This window comes from Stigmatopora argus, chromosome 1 (genome assembly GCF_051989625.1).
Source record: "Stigmatopora argus isolate UIUO_Sarg chromosome 1, RoL_Sarg_1.0, whole genome shotgun sequence".
NCBI lineage: Eukaryota > Metazoa > Chordata > Actinopteri > Syngnathiformes > Syngnathidae > Stigmatopora > Stigmatopora argus.
The window spans coordinates 5,052,802-5,070,735 of record NC_135387.1 but is presented as its reverse complement, the minus strand read 5'-3'; the positions used below and the strand labels follow the sequence as shown (position 1 = coordinate 5,070,735).

Genomic DNA, 17,934 nt, shown 5'->3' with positions numbered 1-17,934 from the left:
TTTTCACCTATGTTGAAACAAAGACCAAATAAGAAATACCCTGTCAGATCAAAACATTTTCAACATCAATACATTAATAGACTTTAACTCTCACAAATAATTAGAAAAATTAAAAATCCACTACCAATAAAAATACAATACAGTAACTTGTGAAAAAAACAGTTTAAAATATCTGCAAAAAATCAAGTAGTTAAAGTACACTAATAAGCTTCCTCTTGCAGTATCTTTAATGTATTTGAAAATTAAATAACGATCCAGATTTAGAAAATATTTACCTGGGTGAAAGAGTGATTGTTGACAGTAAATTTCATCTCATTGTAATATTGAGAACAGATTAATGGGGTACCATAGACCCCAGCGGTATCAGCAGGCACAGACAACACAGTAAGGGGCAGCTGCTGAGTGAATATTTTCATGCTGAACAGGTGGTGATAATAAAGTTATGATGATTTATGATGCATGAAAAGTGTTATGATTTATAATTTAAATTTAAGGGTTTGGGTCAGCCACTCAAATAAGTTTTCCTAAATTTTTACCTAAAAGAGCAACAAGGTAATGTCATGTGTTACTTTATAAGAATATTTTAAATAAATAAATAGACTTTAACGCTCATGTCTGGTTAAATTTTGAACCAATTAAATACACTTCCTGACTCCAACCACACTTCACTCATGGAAAGAGCAACATATGGCTCCCGAGCCATGGGTTCTCTACCCCTATACTAAGCATTGCATTGCATTGATGATGGTAGAGTCAGGTCACAGCGTAAAGCATTCCTGTCAACTCATAAATTTTTCCCATATTTTATACGTTTTTTGCTCATTTTAAATCGTGTACGCCGTATAACAACTTTTGGACGGGATATTTTTTTAAAATCCGTTTTTTATTTAAAAAAAATAATAATCTTGTTTTACCCATTTAGGCTCTAATTTGGATCGTCTCCTTCACTGGTAGCAGACTTTTAACTCCACCCTACGTGATTTGTATGGTTTATTATCACTTAATAAGGGGAAATCAGGGGAGCAATTGGCCGAGGTTGCCGCCTGCCGGTGAAAAAGTCCCCTCCGCAGCCGTTATGTATAAAAGGAGACCTCAAACCTGTCTTTGTCCGCCAGATGGCGATAATCTACCTTCTTTTACAAAAGCCAGCTCTCTCCAAACAGCCTTCGGCAAGTTTACAGGGTACGTAATAGTCTCATCTCCCATTTTCTCATCTGATTTTCTGAACCGCTTTATCCTCATTAGGGTCGCGGGGGGTGCTGGAGCCAATCCCAGCTGTCTCCGGGCCAGAGGCGGGGGACACCCTGAATTGGTGGCCAGCCGATCGCATGGCACAAAGAGACGGACAACCATGCACAGTCACAGGAAACCCACGAAGGCCCGGGGAGAACATGCAAATTCCACACAGATGGACATGACCTGGATTTGAACCCAGAGCTGTGAGGCAGACGAGCTAACCACTCGGATCACCGGGCCGCCCCAGGGTAATAGTGATAATTTTAAAAAAAAGTTGCTCCAGGGAAACGAGTCCGTCCAGGGTGCGCTATCCTTGGAATCAATTGTTTGGTGAATCTGATGATGATCAATCAGCCTTTGAAAAAAAAAAAAAATTATGATGATGAATTAAACTTTAAGGATTTAAAATTGTAAATTTCATTTGAGAATTGTGTTCATATTGGTAGTAGTTTGTTTAACCAGGTTTCCGTAGCATATGTTGTGAATATGTTTTGTCATGGTGACAATCCTAGGTATGATCTCATGAAAACTGAAAAAAAATGTACATACCAATTTTTAGTCACAAATTATGGGTGCGCATTATACGCGCCTGCGCGTTACACTCAAATAAATACGCTAATCCTCCCACAGGTAACTAATTTTCACCTCTCATTTTAGTAGTAGTGAGTATTATACGGGACGGCCCGGGGAATGAGTGGTTAGCGCATCGGCGTCACAGTGGGGGACCTGGGTTCAAATCCAGGTCGGTCCACCTGTGTGGAGTTTGCATGTTCTTCCCAGGCCAGTGTGGGTTTTATCCAGGTACTCTGGTTTCCTCCCACATTCCAAAGACATGCATGGTCGGCTGTTTGGACACTCTAAATTGCCCCTAGGGATGAGTGCGAGCATCAATGGTTGTTTGTCTCCTCGTGCCCTGGGATTGGCTGGGTGTCCCCCGTCTCTGGGATAGGCTCCAGCGCCCCCCGCGACCCTAGTGAGGATAAAGTGGTTCAGAAAATGAGATAAGTATTATACGGAAGAGGATTAGAGGCAGTGAAGATGAAAAAAAAGTCACTTTAAATTCAGAATTCTGTAGTTACATCATAAATACGATAGTAATTATTTTGATTTGTGTACGCATGTAGTACATAAACACGAAAAAAATGTGAGGAAACTGGTGCGTTTCCTCCAGTAGGGCGCCATCGAGCTCTTTGTCCACACACTAAGTCTGAGACGAGACAAGACAGCGTACGCAAGTTGGGCCAATGTTGTTGTTGTGCCTGGGAAACAGGAGGCTTTTGTAAAAGACGGCCGACGCTACTGTTGCTGGACACAGTGAGCACAACGCAGCTTTCATGTAAGTCGTCGTGTGTATTTCGAGAGAATAACCAAGACAATGACAAAGTTGGCGACGAGTTGGCGGCTAGTTGGTGCGTTTGCTAAAGTTAGCTACCAAGTTTGTCAACTCTACAAGATAGATCGTCATCCACCATCTATAAAATAATGTCTAACACGTCTGACTCCTAAAATGGCATCGAGTGTAATACCAGGTTGACCTAATTTGACAAGCCAAACTCGTGAGCCACTGTTTAGTAGCTGTTAGCTTATGGTTGTTTCGTCGGATGCCTTGTAAAACATGTATAGAATTTTAATAGTGCTCAGAATGAACAAACCACCGACACTGAGAGTGCTTCAAATGTCATTCCCACAATATTCACCACTAACTCAATTGTAAAACTTCAATTCCTCAGGAAACAAGTTTGTCGTGTTCGCCGGTGTTGTCTGCTAGCGTCGATGTTAGCAGCTAGCCAGTTCGCGTAAATGCTGTTGCCTAGAATGGACCTGTTGAACCCTCAGTACCTGGACAAGATGAATAACAACATCGGGAGACTGCACTACGGAGGTGACTTTCTCATCCTGCTTTAGGGGGGTCTCGCCACAACTAGCCCTAATAACACGGCTAAGTGAACTGTTGACATTTTTTGCAAAGTTGGTTTCATGTACTACTCTCGAGCATTATGCTTTGTGGTTCTATATTTGCAGAAATATTAACGCCCCCCCACACAGCGTGCTTGTCTCTACAAGTTTCCATACTATTTCCGTATGACTTTGCCACTATCTGAAAAGTGTATTCTAAACGTCTGATTGTGCTATCAAAATGCTGTTAGAATATTCACAATTTATTGTTCTACCGTTATCTGATTGTGCGGTGATAACAGACATTTTTAGGCCCATTTTTTTTAACTTCCAAAAGACTCTTCATCTATGCACGGGTGGGCAAACTGGTCAAGGGCCGCTGCGGGTACAGGCTATTGTTCCAACCGTTCTATCATAGGCACTTTAACCAATGAGGTGTCTGTGGAAACAGGAAGCACCTGACTGCAATCCACTTGTAGGACACCAAATTGGTGAAAAATGTACTCTTGATGGGTTAGAATGGGGGTGTTCAATTTTTTTTGCTCCAAGATCTATTTTTCAAGGAGTTAACCTGCCACAATTTACCTTTTTTTCCAGGCCACCGACAAAGCTCAGCAATTATTTATGTTGATATACCTCGCATTAGACTCTATCAACATGTATGGGAGTGGTAGGGAACGGGGGTGAAAATCCACTCGATTCATGCTAAAGCTTACTGCGGACGGCAAATTCATAAGAGCCTAGCTAAGTAAACCGACAGAGGGGAGGGATCAAAACTGAATTGAATTGAATGCTTTTATTGTCATATACAAGTACAGTGGTACCTCGACATACAAGCTTAATCCGTTCCGGGACTGAGCTCGTATGACAAGATTCTCGTAACTCGAGCGGAAGTTTCCCATTGAAATGAATGGGAAACAAATTAATTCGTTCCAACTCTCTGAAAAAAACACCAAAAACAGGATATTGGATTGAAAAAAATGTTTTATTTCTTATAATTCGCCATATATTGACAAAGTAATAAATAACGAGTGGTTTAATAGAAATAAAGTGTTTAATCTAACTAAAATTGGGGGGATTTCGCCGAGGGGAGAGGGGCACAAAAGGGGCGGGGGGCTTCGTTTTTTTTTCTCCACACAACGCACTCGTAAACGGATCAATCACTCCACCCTCACGTTCGCTATCGATGGGTTGTTTGCTGTCGTACTATTCCCTTCAAAATATTCCGAAAATGATGCACACAAATGTCCTCACAATCGGATAACGCACGACCACTTGCCAACGAGCAGCAGTCTTTTATCAGCGATCGCGCCGCTGCTCATGGGAGCTTCGGGGGCGCTGGCTAGCGGCTCCTTTTAGCTTGTAGCATCTGTGTTCGCATCCCCTCGAACGGCACCTATGATAGAGTTGCTACCGGGGATGCTGTTGCGAGCCAGTGCCCCTGATGTTCTTATGAGCAGCCAACGAGAAGTAATATAATACTCCTCGTATTAGATAAAAATAACAGGAAATGCAGCAGCTGAGCTGTGCACGAGTATACTTCACTACCCAGAAAGCCTTCTTTTCCCCGCGCATGCGCGTTGTGCGTTTCCTGGTCTGAATAACTCATCCGGTGCTCGTAAATATTGTTATACACGAAAGATATGCAAAAAAATGCCATGGCCACCTGGCTTGGTCGCATCACGAAATTTTGACCGCATCACGGGCGAATTATTCGATCGAAATTTCCCCCGTAATACGAGCATTTTGTATGATGAGCGGTCATATGACGAGGTACCACTGTATCATGAGATTTAATGCTCTCACCACGTAGTGCACAAATAACAACAACAAACAGACACCTAAATAATCAATAAATAATAAATAAATAAATAGGTAGTCCAAATGTGATCAGCAGAGCGGAGCAGTCTTGTTCCGTCTGAAGTTGAGTATGAGTTCCATTGTCTCGGAGACGTTCAGCACCAAGTTGTTGAGAGCGCACCACTCGCTGAGTCTATGGACTCGACAACAAACAAACAAACACAATCAGTATATAGTAATGATAAATAAATAGTCAATAAATAGTAATAGATAAATAAGTGGTCATCATAATAAATGAGTATTATAAGTTGTAGTATAATAGGTCTTGATTAGGTCCTAGGTGCAGAACTCGAGTTGAGTATGGTGGCAGTCTTTGGAAAAAAACTTTCTTTGAGTCTGTTTGTCTTTGCGTTTATGGCTCTGTAGCACCTTCCAGAGGGCAGCAGGTTGAAGTGGTGTTGTTATTGTCATGCGATCTACCAATACTGCCTTGGCGATCTACGTAATGGGCACCCCTGGGTTAGAATGAAAAACTGCACCCTTTGTGGAATCGTTTGCCCACCTCTTATTCTATTGCATACTGGCCGACTCCCCACGGAACTAATTGGCTACCATTTTAACTGGGAATGCTGTTAATCCCGGTGAATAATTAAAAGATTAAAATTAGGCATCTAACAAACCTGCTAATGATGTAATGATTGTGTTTTGTTAGGCAGAAATGTTACGTGAGCACATGTAATAAGGGAAACCGAGGATGTATTGACACAGACATGCCGCAACGGATGTTTTCAAAGGATCAGACGCAGAAGTGTTGTAGAACGGTGATGTCATAAATACAAATTCGCTTTGGAAAATGTCTCAATAGCTGAGGAACCAACTTACACATATGACATATGGGACATACTATGCTTTTCCTTAATCCTGATGCTTCTTTGACAGCTGCGTTCTGATCAAATTTACAAAATGCACAGTGTGCCTGATGATTTTTGGTTGGAAATATTGAACACAATATTTAACCCCATATAAAAAAAAACCAGTGTCATTATATTTGTGTTCAAGGCCCTAGTGCCACATTGCGTAATGGATTATTTGGTAATTGCATAGTGGGGTAGACCTGTCCTTAGTAGACTTACCTAGTTAAGAATTTTCTTTTAAATGCAACAATACCTTACTGTTTTAAACTTCAACAGATGAATCCAGGACACCCTCGCTGCCTTCTGCTATATTATCAAACATAACTGGTCCACCTCCACTCTGCCCAAGCAAAAGGAAGTATGACGATGAACAAAAGGACCAAATGAATTGTGACGAGGACCCCATGACCAAAATGAGCCGATTGTTTGCAACTCACCTGTAAGTTCCTTTTGTGGAAATGCTGAACCCTCTGCTTGCGCTTATCTCTACTGGCCACCACCAATTTGAAGCCTTTGTTCTTCCCCTTTCCAAAAATATGCTTGACAGGTCAACTGAGGAAGCTAATCTGTCCTGAGATTTGATTGTGCGTGTGAATGGCTGTGTGCCTATCTCTAATATACAGCCGTACCTCTACTTATGAAATTAATTGGTTCCAGAACTTTTTTCATAACTTGAAAATTACATAAGTAGATGTGTTCTACCAAGAGCCCGTTCTACCAGGGCCGAAAGCCGTCCACTTTGTACTACATTTTAGACTTTTACGTGTGGCGCGCGTGTGTGAAAATATGTATATATATGGTTTTTAATCGCTTAATAAGGAGAATTGCAATCATAAATAAGGAGAGCATTTAGGCGAGGTGGACAGGTATGTAAGAGAGAATCTTGAAACATGGATAGTGGTTGTTGTGAGACAGCCAATTGAATTGAATGCTTTTATTGTCATTATATGAGATAGAATGAGAGCCCAGTAGAGGGTAGCGACGTTCTAAAGTGAGAATCAATGCATCCGCGACAATATTTTCAAAATAAAATAACAGATAAGGAAATGCATTTAATTTTGGGGGGATTTCGTAACTTGGATCTTTTTCGTATCTCGAATCACTCATTTGCATATAAAAAATTGTAACCTGAAAATTTTGTACCTAGAGGCATTCGTAAGTAGAGGTATGACTATAGTTTTTGCATTTTAGGGCTACTAGTTCCATTGACATCTTTTGTGGTGATTCGTATTTCTTGTCTTGGCAAGGGCTCGTAACTCTCCTGGAGACAATCACAATGAACACTGGAGCCTCAGCCACAGCCCTATGGAGCACATCAGCTCTTCCTCCAATGGTCTCCATGGGAACAATCTGTATGCTTCCATTTCTGGCTTTGCTGTGGAAGAGCCGCTGGCTCTGACCAAAAGTAGCCTTGACAACGCTGTCGGGGGCAAGGAGATGTCTGTAATCAGTACAGCGGTTGAGCGGCAGCAGGTACGATGGTCAAAACAGTTCTGCTTGTTCCCAAGGGCATAAACACCTGATTTAGAGTGGTTTGAAAAAGTGGTAATGCATTACTCATTTATTATACCTGATTTGAATTTTTCTAGGCCAGATCCTACCAATGTTCCCTCTAATTTTGCACAAATCTAACTTAATCTTACCTTATTTCTCATGTTGGCACTACTCATTCTCGTTCAAATGACTTTTCTGCTAAATGTGTCACTTGAGAAAGTCGATCTTCCATTTATATGCAATATTTTTCCGTCGGAAAACTTAAGCTGCGCTGCATGTTTTTCAGAGGAGACCTTTCTCACCCAATATCACCGATTGTTCTTCTTTTTGCACATACTCCGACAGCCATTCCATCTTAAAAGAACCACACTTCTTTTTTACTTTGGCTCGTTTTGCCCTTTATAAAGGGTTGGGAGCAGCTCCACCGAACCGTTAGCTCTATGCTAACCTGCAAAACCGGCACCTGCGCATAACGCGTAACTATCGCAGCCAATCAATGTCGTTAACATTTACTCATGCCCTGGAAGTAAACACACCTGACGTGAATAGCATGATATCATTGGCTGGACACAGTGTTAGTCATACTTTTATCCGTAATTACCGTTTCTTGTCGTTTGTCCATGACAGGGTGCCACTCTGAGTTGTGTTGCAAAATGGCACAGAAAAAACTAATGTGTTTATTTTTTTTATAATTCAGGTTGGATTTTACTTTGTGCGCTGCATATGTTTGCTGTGCACGGAGAAACCGAGAGTAGTGCGCAGTCGCGCACACGCGCATCTTAGAAGGAATATTGGATACTATCCCAACTGTTTCCAAGAGAAATCGCCAATAATACTGTCCTATATTTAAATGACTTTGAATTAGAATATTTAAGTGTGACAGAGATACAAAAAAGAGGATTTATGAAGAGGATAAACACTTTCCACACCATTTTATGGGAATTTTGCACTTGAATGACTGTTATATTTGAGTAAATCAAGGACTCAATCTCCTAATTAACATTAATTTCCTAAACATATTTATATGCCCACCTACAGAATCGCCCCTCTGTTATTACCTGTGCTCCTGCAAGCAATCGCAATTGTAAACTCTCTCACTGTCACATGAACGGCTGCTCTCCGAGTTCAAACTCTGATGAGAGGAAGATCAATGGTAAGCACTTTCCGTCATTACCATTATTTACCAATACAATATAATTTTTTTTTGTAACGGAAACACGGGTGTTGAAACTGAAGACACGCTATACCTTGAAGTGAAACTATCATCATATGTATGTTATGGTGATGCAATGCAACAAAGTACAAATCAAACTATGGATTATAATTTCATTGGCCACTTTTCAGGTTATTTATTGTGCTTCCATTGAATAGGTTTGATTTGGATAAAGTAAAGAATACCATTTTGAGTTTTTGGGAATTTCTAATTGACAATGCCTAAGCCCGATTATTCTACAGCTGCTGTAATTAGTGCCTAGTGTGATGGTCTGAGGCCACTTTACGAATTCAGGATTTAGAGGATGAAGGAAACGCTATTTTAAATCATATTGGGACTTTGAAATCACACCTAACAATTAAGCAATAGGACTTTGACTGCATGTTTTAGGATATAAAGATGACTCCCAGAGGAAAATCATAACTTAACTCAGTAGGCATTAATCGAAGTTGACAGAAAGCCTTAAAAGTCAACAACATTGGAAATTTGAATGGACAAACTACATCCGAATGTTGTTTCTTTTAAGAGAGCAACAAGTTTAAACGTACTTAAATACATACACAAACAGTTGTATATTTTAACACTCACATTTTTGTTTCAGCTAACACAATTTGCGATCCTGTGATTGAGGAACACTTCCGCCGTAGCCTGGGGAAAAACTACAAAGAAGCAGAGCCGGCAGCCAACTCAGCGTCCAACTCTGTCTCTATCACTGGCTCTGTGGATGACCACTTTGCCAAAGCACTTGGAGACGCTTGGATCCAAATCAAGGCCAAAGGTGGGGGTCATCAGGCCCCACACGCAGATTCATGAATAGTTTAAAAAAAGCTTCCAATCAAAAGGTCAGCTTCACGATCATTTCTTGCTGAGTATCAAATCCTTGAAGCCACGAACAATGGAAGACACGTTTATTTCGTCTTAATGAATTTAAGGTCCACTGTTTATTTGACTTCTTGCCTTAAAAACAGAAAAATTAACCAGAAAAGAAATGTCTGAATTTGTTCCTGTTTTACCTATAAAATTCATAAATGGGAGAATTTTTGCAATGATAATGAGAAAAGCAGAAGAAACGAGAAACAAATGTCACTTTTTTCATCGCTAATGCTCTTTGTTTATTCATTTTCTGATCCGCTTATACTCACGAGAGTTGTGGGGGGTGCTGTAGCCTATCCCAGCTGACTTTGGGACAGAGGCGAGGGACACCCTGAATCGGTGGCCAGCCGATTGTTTACTTGTAGCCAAAGAAATTTCTTCCTGCCTACAAGCCTTCATGCTTATAGGATAGATGCTTTCATCTACATTGTTTCATATTCAATTCCACACTTTCACATTTTTTTATCGTGTAAGATTTAGCAGCTTCTCATTGGTTGTTTTATTTTAAACCATTTTATTTTCCTACTGTTCTTTTTATTATTCAATTGACAATTCTTTCCCTAGCTTTCTTAATATATTAGATCAGTGTTTCCCAACCCTTTTTGAGCTGTGGCAAACTTTTTGCATTGAAAAAAAATCACAAGGCACACCAGCTGAAAATATTCTAATTTAAAACTATGTCGCCTAGTATATTAACAATATAAAGTCGTTCTCATCAAGGTTAATCACCAGGAATCAAATAAACTCCCAAAAATATTCCAAAATCTAATTTTTCACACTGACCTGACCTCACCAAAAGTTAATCTCAGCGAATTTAGAACAACTTTCGTCCGAGTGATGTAGAAATAAGTGATGTAACATTTTTAAATCTCATAACTTGACTCATGACTTTGCTCCCGATATTAGTTAAATCTCCTAATATTAGGTGAAAAGCAATGTTTACTATCACAACAAAAGCTAATGCCCTTGAAACCAAACGACCCCCGGTTCACATAAAGTAAAAACTAGAAAATGACTTCAATCTCGTAAAATTACAACTTTTTACTCCCATTATTACTTAATTCTCCTAGCATTACGCGACGAGCAGTTTTGTTGTGCTCACATTGACTCAACATCGACAAAAGTTGAAGCCCCTGAAACCAAACAACTTCCGGTTCACGTTACATAAAAATAAACAACACAATGACTTTACTCTCCTAATCTTAGAATTTGAATCTTGTAATAGCAGAATCTCTGATTTAACAATCGTCATATTTCAATTTTAATCTCGTAATATTAAGATTTTTCTCTTGGTATATTACAATTTATGACTTTCCCACGCCACACCTCACCATCGCTCACGGCACACCACTGTATTAGATTCATTCAATCTCTGTCCCTGAACTGGACGTCAACTGCACCCCACTTTTGTGCTCTATGATGTAGTAATCTAATCCTAATAGATTTTTATAATTCAAAAGCATGTTTCAAATAGCTGGATTCTATCACAAACCTTGGTAAATATTTACTCAGAATTTATTTTTTATCTAACATTGTAGAAAATACTTACTGCTGGTACAGTTGTACTCAATATATATATTTTTTTGTATCTATTTCACATGGCAAGGAGGTGTGTGCATCTTTGAATCAATCCACAGCCTCTGGAAAGGTTGTCTGAATGCAGTTTGCTAGGCAACATTTTGTCATGACTCTTTGTAGCTGGATGCTACACCTTCTAATGAGACTGAACGTAAATAGCGGCTTTTGTTAGCTTTGAGTCTATTTATTCTGAGCACATTGGTTCCTTGGACATTAGTAAAACTAAATTCTTCTCAATGTTTGTGTTCACATGGAGGCATAAATGCATTTATTGTGTGGTGGGTTTAACTCACCATTTGGCATCAGAACTGACAGAATTGTCACCCCTTGCTCTCAGTGACTAATCATAATTTTAGGGTGTTTTGAGGGACTAAACTGACTAAAACAGTCCTTGTGTGACTAGTAAAAAAAATATCTTTCATGTAGCTTTAGCTTGTTTAGTCAAACAATTTTCTTTTGGACATGATCACAGACTCGATGTGCTTTCCAACACTGATTGACTGGGGATTGTAATAAATTCTATAGATGAAACAAATATATATATATATATATATATATATATATATATATATATATATATATATATATATATATATATATATATATATATATATACATGTACTCTTAATGGTCATTGAATCCCCATGCATTTGTATTATCAATTTTTTTGTGGCTGTTACATGCTTCCTTATTGATAATATTTGACCATCATTGCGCGGTGCGGAATGATCTTGTATATTTTATTTGTGTGAGGCATATTCTTATGTAGCATGGAAGTTCCCTATTCACTTGCCATGCATTACATCTTTTGTATCACTTTTCCCTCAGTTATGAAATGCTGAACGTGCAGGAACACATAATATTGCTCGAGGAGCTCAGCAAAGTGTCAGATGTCTGCGAGAACAGTGGATTGGAGGAAGGGATTATCACCAATTTGACTTGTTTGACACAAGCAGATTTTTCAGTCTGATGTTTTGGGTATCCACCTATTATTTAACTTCTTTATTTAGACAGACTATCACAAAGACTTTTTTGCAAAATGTACCTGTGTCGTGTCTCTAGTACATATAGTAGATAGAGGGAGGGGGAATTGATGCATTTAGGGGCTTGTTTCCATATTTCTCTGGAAGAAAATACCACTGTTTTGTAATTAATGTCTTCCAAATAAAAAGTGTAATAAAAAAACTTAACTTTGTGTTTTTTTTATTTCTTCAATGCACATCGCTGTGTTCTGAGTACTGTAAAACATTCACTTCTCATTCAAGGGCAAATTATTTTGCCCTTTTAAGTGCTTCTGATGAAGAGCAGGCTTTTTAGCAATTTAGCACAGGAAATGTGTCAGGTCATTATCTTGATGTTTCTGCTTTTTGAGGTAAAACACAAACGACTGGACCGTTAAAAGCACTTGTCAAACCCAGTCAGGTTTGCTCTCGGTCAAAGCTATCGCTCTTTTAGTGTATGTATACTTGTTCTATGAATTTGGCTACGTCACCTTGATTAGACTTTTTTTGTGTTGTCGTGGTTAGAGATTATACCCGATGTAGCGAAATAGTTGACGTTAATGACATTCTTTTTGCTACCAGCAGAGGGCAGCGTTCAATCACTATCCAGGGGTCTCTGGCAATTGGCTCCATAACAAAGATTAGCGTGATATTGGCATGGATGCAGTATATTTCAACCGTGCCTGCTAATTATGAGTAAAGTGCTTGTTGCATACCAACTAATGAGGTAAAAGTAACCAAGACAGACCTATCAGGGCTCAGAAAAACGTATTGTTCCGGTTTAGCTGAACACAAGGTTTGGGGAATTTTGTTTCTGCATACAAATATACCTGGTACAAAATTTAAGGTCAAATTGAGATGTCTATTTCTCAACCGCTATTATCCGATTTAAATTGTTCAGCAACGTTTCTTATTATTCAAAGCAAAAAAAAATCAGTCTTTTCAACCTTTTGACGCACAAACCCTTCCAAGGAGACCTACGGCGAGTTTTAGGATTAAAGATGCAACGTCCACATTTTGCTGATTATGTGTATCCATCTCTTGCACAAACCTACAAAGACATCAGATTTTATTGGCAGTCTAGCATGAAAATAGTGTCTAAATCAAGGCGACACATCAGAGTCAAGCCAATTTCATCTTGGCCTCTTTCAGTGCACGGCAGCCACCAGGAGCGTGACATCTTGAGGACGGGTCGCCTAGTCGCTTTTTCCTGTTGTAACAGGGTTGACCGTGCCACATTGAAACACGATCAAGGCACGGGTCTCCCGATTTTCTCTTCACTGTTACATAAAAGGCAAGGACCCAATGCCTGGGCTCCATGCAGCACATTGTCACTTTGCATGTGTTACTAAGTTCTAATTTATCCAATTGGATGAATGTGATTTTACAACAGGCTAAGAAGAAAAACGTGGCCCATGTTGCATCATACATGGTAGTTTGAATATTAGTCACAAGCGTCTGATGGAATGTGGCTGTTCCTATAATTCCACATTTGTTGTGCCTGAGTAGAATGCACCCCCATCTGCAAGCATCCGTGAGCGCTCAACGACTGGGGAGTTTGCATGATTGCCTGTAGATTACTGGAACATTATCTGTTCCTCCTCTTCACCATCTTATTTCAGCCGTTCTCTGCTGATGATAGGATGCGCACACATCCTTCGGCTAGAGAATCTAAAATAGATTATACAGCAACTGGAGTAGATGCACAGGGGGAGGAAGTGGCTCACGGGCAGATTTGAGTCATGCTGGCAAGATCATGCACCCTGAGATGACAGCCTAACACACCAGATCAGAGTACGCCATTTGTAAAATGCAGCCTCAGCCTCTCAATAGATTGCATACATAGAGATTGACCTTTATATTTACCAATACATTCTTCTATAATATAGCTTGATGAATAGACCAGATGAACGTGTTGATCTTGAGCCATTGTAGATTTGTTGTTATGTCACCTGGACTGCTGGCAATGACATAACCTTTGTGAAGGGAAGGCAAGATGCGGTCACAGTGGATCACAGTCTTCCAATGAACAGAAACAGACCCTGTCAAGCCATCTTAACATCAGCTTTCAGCAGCCCACCACTACCATCGCACGACTAGTCATCGCTTCTTTCCCCTCACATCCTTCCTCCAATAGCTCAGACAGCTCCTTTTTGACAGATCCTCGCGTACACGTTAGGTGAATGCGGCAATACATTTTTCCTAAATGTTGAATACTGCTTCGGCTGCCACTTTGACCTCTTTAGTTGTGCTCATTTGGATCGCGGTTTGGTCGTATGGCACTGTACTGTATTTCATTCCAACGCGTCTTGGTTATGAGCCCATTATTCATTATTGACTGATTTGTCAATGATTGATTTGCAAGCCATCTGCTACTCAGTAACATTGCAGCCAATAACCCCAAGCAATGCTGTGTCTTTGTGTCAGAACACAAAGCAAATAAATGCTGCTTTTTCAGGAATTATATTCTGCCAACGATCACATTAACTCTGAATTTTACGGTTAGTTATCCTGGGCAATGCGCACTACTCTCGTGTTCTCTGCGCACAGCAAACAAAAACACAAAATAAAACCCAACCTGAATTGTAAACTAAATAAACACATTACAAAGCCGCCTCGTGGAGTAGAGGTTCACTCGCCTGACTTTGGGTGCGGGCAGGCGAGGGCTCAATTCCCACTGGTGACGGGAAGATTGGGAGTTGTGGATGGTCGTTTGTCTCTCTGTGTGCCCTACGACTGTCTGGCGATCAGTCTAGGGCAGGGGTCAGGAACCTTTTTGACGGAGAGAGCCATAAACAATTAATATTTTCAAATGTTATTCCTACTCAAAATTTAAGAGGAAAAATACACTAAAATGTGTGCTATTTGTAGTAATGTCCCCACTTTTAAAGTACAAACGTTCTCTGAGATCTTTTGACAATATTGTCGCGCTGTTGCTAATCAATGATAACCAATGGGAGTATGCATGCAGAAGAATCTAATGGAAAAAAATGTTTAAAGCCGCACTAGAAGTAGTGTCGGCGCCACAATGATCACATAACGCTCCTACTGATGGATTCAGGACTGAGCTCTCAACAGCGGTTACCATATTTTACGACACATTTTAGCGGAGAGCCGTATGCACCTATCAAAAGAGCCACATATGGCTCCCGAGCCATAGGTTCCCTACCCCCTGGTCTAGGGTATAGTCTGCCTTTCGCCCGAAGACAGCTGGGTTAGGCTCCGGCGACCCCCGCAACTCTTTCGAGGATGGGCGGTATGGAAGATGAATGAATATGAATGAATAAACACATTACAATTTTTTTTCTGTGCCACTTCGTAACACAACTCAGAGAGGCGGAGCCTGTCACTAATAAACGACAACAAACGGTAATTACAGATAAAAGTATGACTAACAGTGTGTCCAACCAATGATATAATGCGGTTAACGTCACTTCTGTTTACTTCCGCGGCATGAGTAAATGTTAACGACATTGATTGGCTGTGTTAATATGCGTGATGCGTAGGTACATGTGTTTTTTAGGTTAGCATATACCTAACGGTTTGGTGGAGCTCCTTTCAAGCCTTTATCATTGCGAAACGACCGGGCCACTCAAGCCAAGGTAAAAAACAAATGTGGTTCTTTTAAGATGGAATGGCCGTCGGAGTATGTGCAAATAGAAGAACAAGCGGGCATTTATGATGTTGCTCACACTGGTCCTCAGTGTGCTCAGAGAGCTTGTCTGTATGCCCACACAAAAAATAGAGGGAGTATTGATCCTGAGCAATGATTAAAGATGATCAGATCGTGTTATGTCTGCAAAAGCTATTGCTGGAGCATTGACAACATTTTGTATCTAAAATTTTACTTGTACTTGAATCACAAACGAATTTACAGTCAATAGCTGTAGCATGTAACTGATGCTAACAGCACTAGTTCAATTAGCTGTGAGCTTGTATGGGCAAGTACTATTTCAACACGGCAGTTTTTTTATTTTACATATCTGTTCGGTGGACGGTGCAGTGTAGGAGTCGTTAGCGCTTCGGTCACAATTCTGGGGTTGTGGGTTCGATCCCAAGTCGGTCCTCACTGTGTGGAGTTTACATGTTCTTCCTGAGATTATGTCATGCAGAGCTGCCTGGTTGAAAACTAAATTGCCGCTGGGTATGAGTGTGAGCGTGAACGGTTGTCCGTCTCCTTGTGCTCTGCTATTGGCTGGCCAATAGCACGATATACTAAATTGACCGAAGTGAAGGGGATTGTCTAAAAGAGCTTAGCTATTTCAATGAGATTCTCCAATTTGCTGGAGAGTATTTCAAATTTGTAAGAATTAAAACCCTTTTAAAGGTTAAATTACCAAGTAGGGGCGACCCGGCGGATTGAGTGCTTAGAACGTTGGCCTCACAGCTCTGGGGTCCTGGTTCCAAATCCAGGTCGGTCCACCTATGGAGTTTGCATGTTCTCCCCGGGCCTGCTTGGGTTTTCTCCGGGTACTCCGGTTTCCTCCCACATTCCAAAGACATGCATGGTAGGCTGATTGGAGACTCTAAATTTCACCTAGGTATGGGTGTGAGTGCGAATGGTTGTCCGCCTGCTTGTGCCTTGCGATCAGCTGGTGTCCCCCGCCACTTGGTTCATTTAAGGTTTGTCTAACCCTAACCCTAAGTCAGCAGGGATAGGTTCCAGCACCCTAGTGACCCTAGTGAGGATAAAGCGGTTCAGAAAATGAGATGAGAGGAGAGAGGAGAAAATTGATATCGGGAGATTACAAAAAGGGCAAAAAATATTGTATTACTTAATATTTTCCAACTTATCATTTTTTAAGTTTGTTGCCTTGAAATTTTGAGCACACCCAACTTTGTATTATTGCTGTGTACATCAGAAGGATCTTTGTTATTTCTCCTCCCTGTTTTGCAAATGAATCAATGTACTTATAATAAAGTAACAAGTACATTTCACACATGACACAATCCATTTGATGGATCTGGTGGGCCACTGCCCCACTTGCCCCTATAATGCTAAATATCCATTGATGGGGATGAACATGCACTAAATGTCGGCATCGCTGCTCAAGGGCATTTTCATGTCTCATTATGTAGTCTGTTAAGGCCGATGTTATTGCTGCTTCACTGAACTGCTTTAATAAGGAAAGTGAGCCAACACCAATTTGAGCATTAATATTTTCCTCTCCTACTTTCAATACGCTGCTACTTCTGTCCACGCTCACATTTTCTTCCCCCTTGCCAATCTTGCCTTAAAGCCCTGCTCTCATTTCCCATTTAACCATAGCACCCCATAACTACAACTCCCCACCCCCTTCTGGGTGTTTGGCAGTCACACAGTCAGCCATGTGTGCGCCCAAGACGTTACATAATGCTCGCTTTCCTGCACTACGGATCAAAGAGAACAATCCTGCACAGGATTGCTCCTTGCAAGCTTCCCTTTTTTCCCCCCACCATCCCATTGTTGTATCTCATCTTCTTGTTCAGAGCTGTTAAAGTCTAAGGCAACCTTCAAATCTGCTTGGCTTTTCTACTTCAATTTGGTAGCCTAATGCAAATAATCACAGCTTCAGTGGAAACTATTTGATGCTTCAAGTGCGGCGATTTTAGCCTTCACTTTTGATGTGCTCGGCTTCTTTTATTTGTGTCAAAACATCAAATATATGACAAGCCAGTCTTGTAAGGAATGGAGCAGGTGGTGGGCAGAAGCTGATTTTAATAAATGAATATCATTTTCTCCCTCCTGAGTAAAACGACAATCTCAACTTTGATTTTTCATCTTTGATGTGCTCTCTGTCTTGAAACCGCTATTGGAAAAACTGATGTAATTATGACGAAATATTTCATTTTTCTCCACAGGGTTTCTGCTCAGCATTTTCCGCACGAGAAGGCCAAAAGATTACGTGAAAACAATAAAAAAACTAAAAGCTTTTTTATTTTATTTTAT

At 40.4% G+C, this 17,934-nt stretch overlaps 1 protein-coding gene across 3 annotated transcripts; it reads left to right on the top strand.

Moving 5' to 3' along the window:
• The first annotated feature begins 2,278 nt into the window (after positions 1 to 2,278).
• LOC144074965 (transcription cofactor vestigial-like protein 4) lies at positions 2,279 to 12,194 on the top strand. Of its 3 annotated transcripts, none has more exons than XM_077601701.1 (7): positions 2,279 to 2,572; positions 2,967 to 3,118; positions 6,123 to 6,285; positions 7,094 to 7,319; positions 8,379 to 8,493; positions 9,155 to 9,331; positions 11,833 to 12,194. In XM_077601701.1, the coding sequence occupies exons 2-7, from the start codon at positions 3,037 to 3,039 to the stop codon at positions 11,844 to 11,846; spliced, it is 777 nt and encodes a 258-aa protein (XP_077457827.1). In that variant the 5' UTR covers positions 2,279 to 2,572; positions 2,967 to 3,036; the 3' UTR covers positions 11,847 to 12,194. The 3 variants fall into 3 exon arrangements, with proteins under 3 accessions (XP_077457827.1, XP_077457820.1, XP_077457810.1); XM_077601694.1 differs by having other exon boundaries at positions 2,281 to 2,572; positions 9,155 to 9,395; XM_077601684.1 differs by having other exon boundaries at positions 2,285 to 2,572; positions 9,155 to 12,194.
• Positions 12,195 to 17,934: the final 5,740 nt, after the last annotated feature.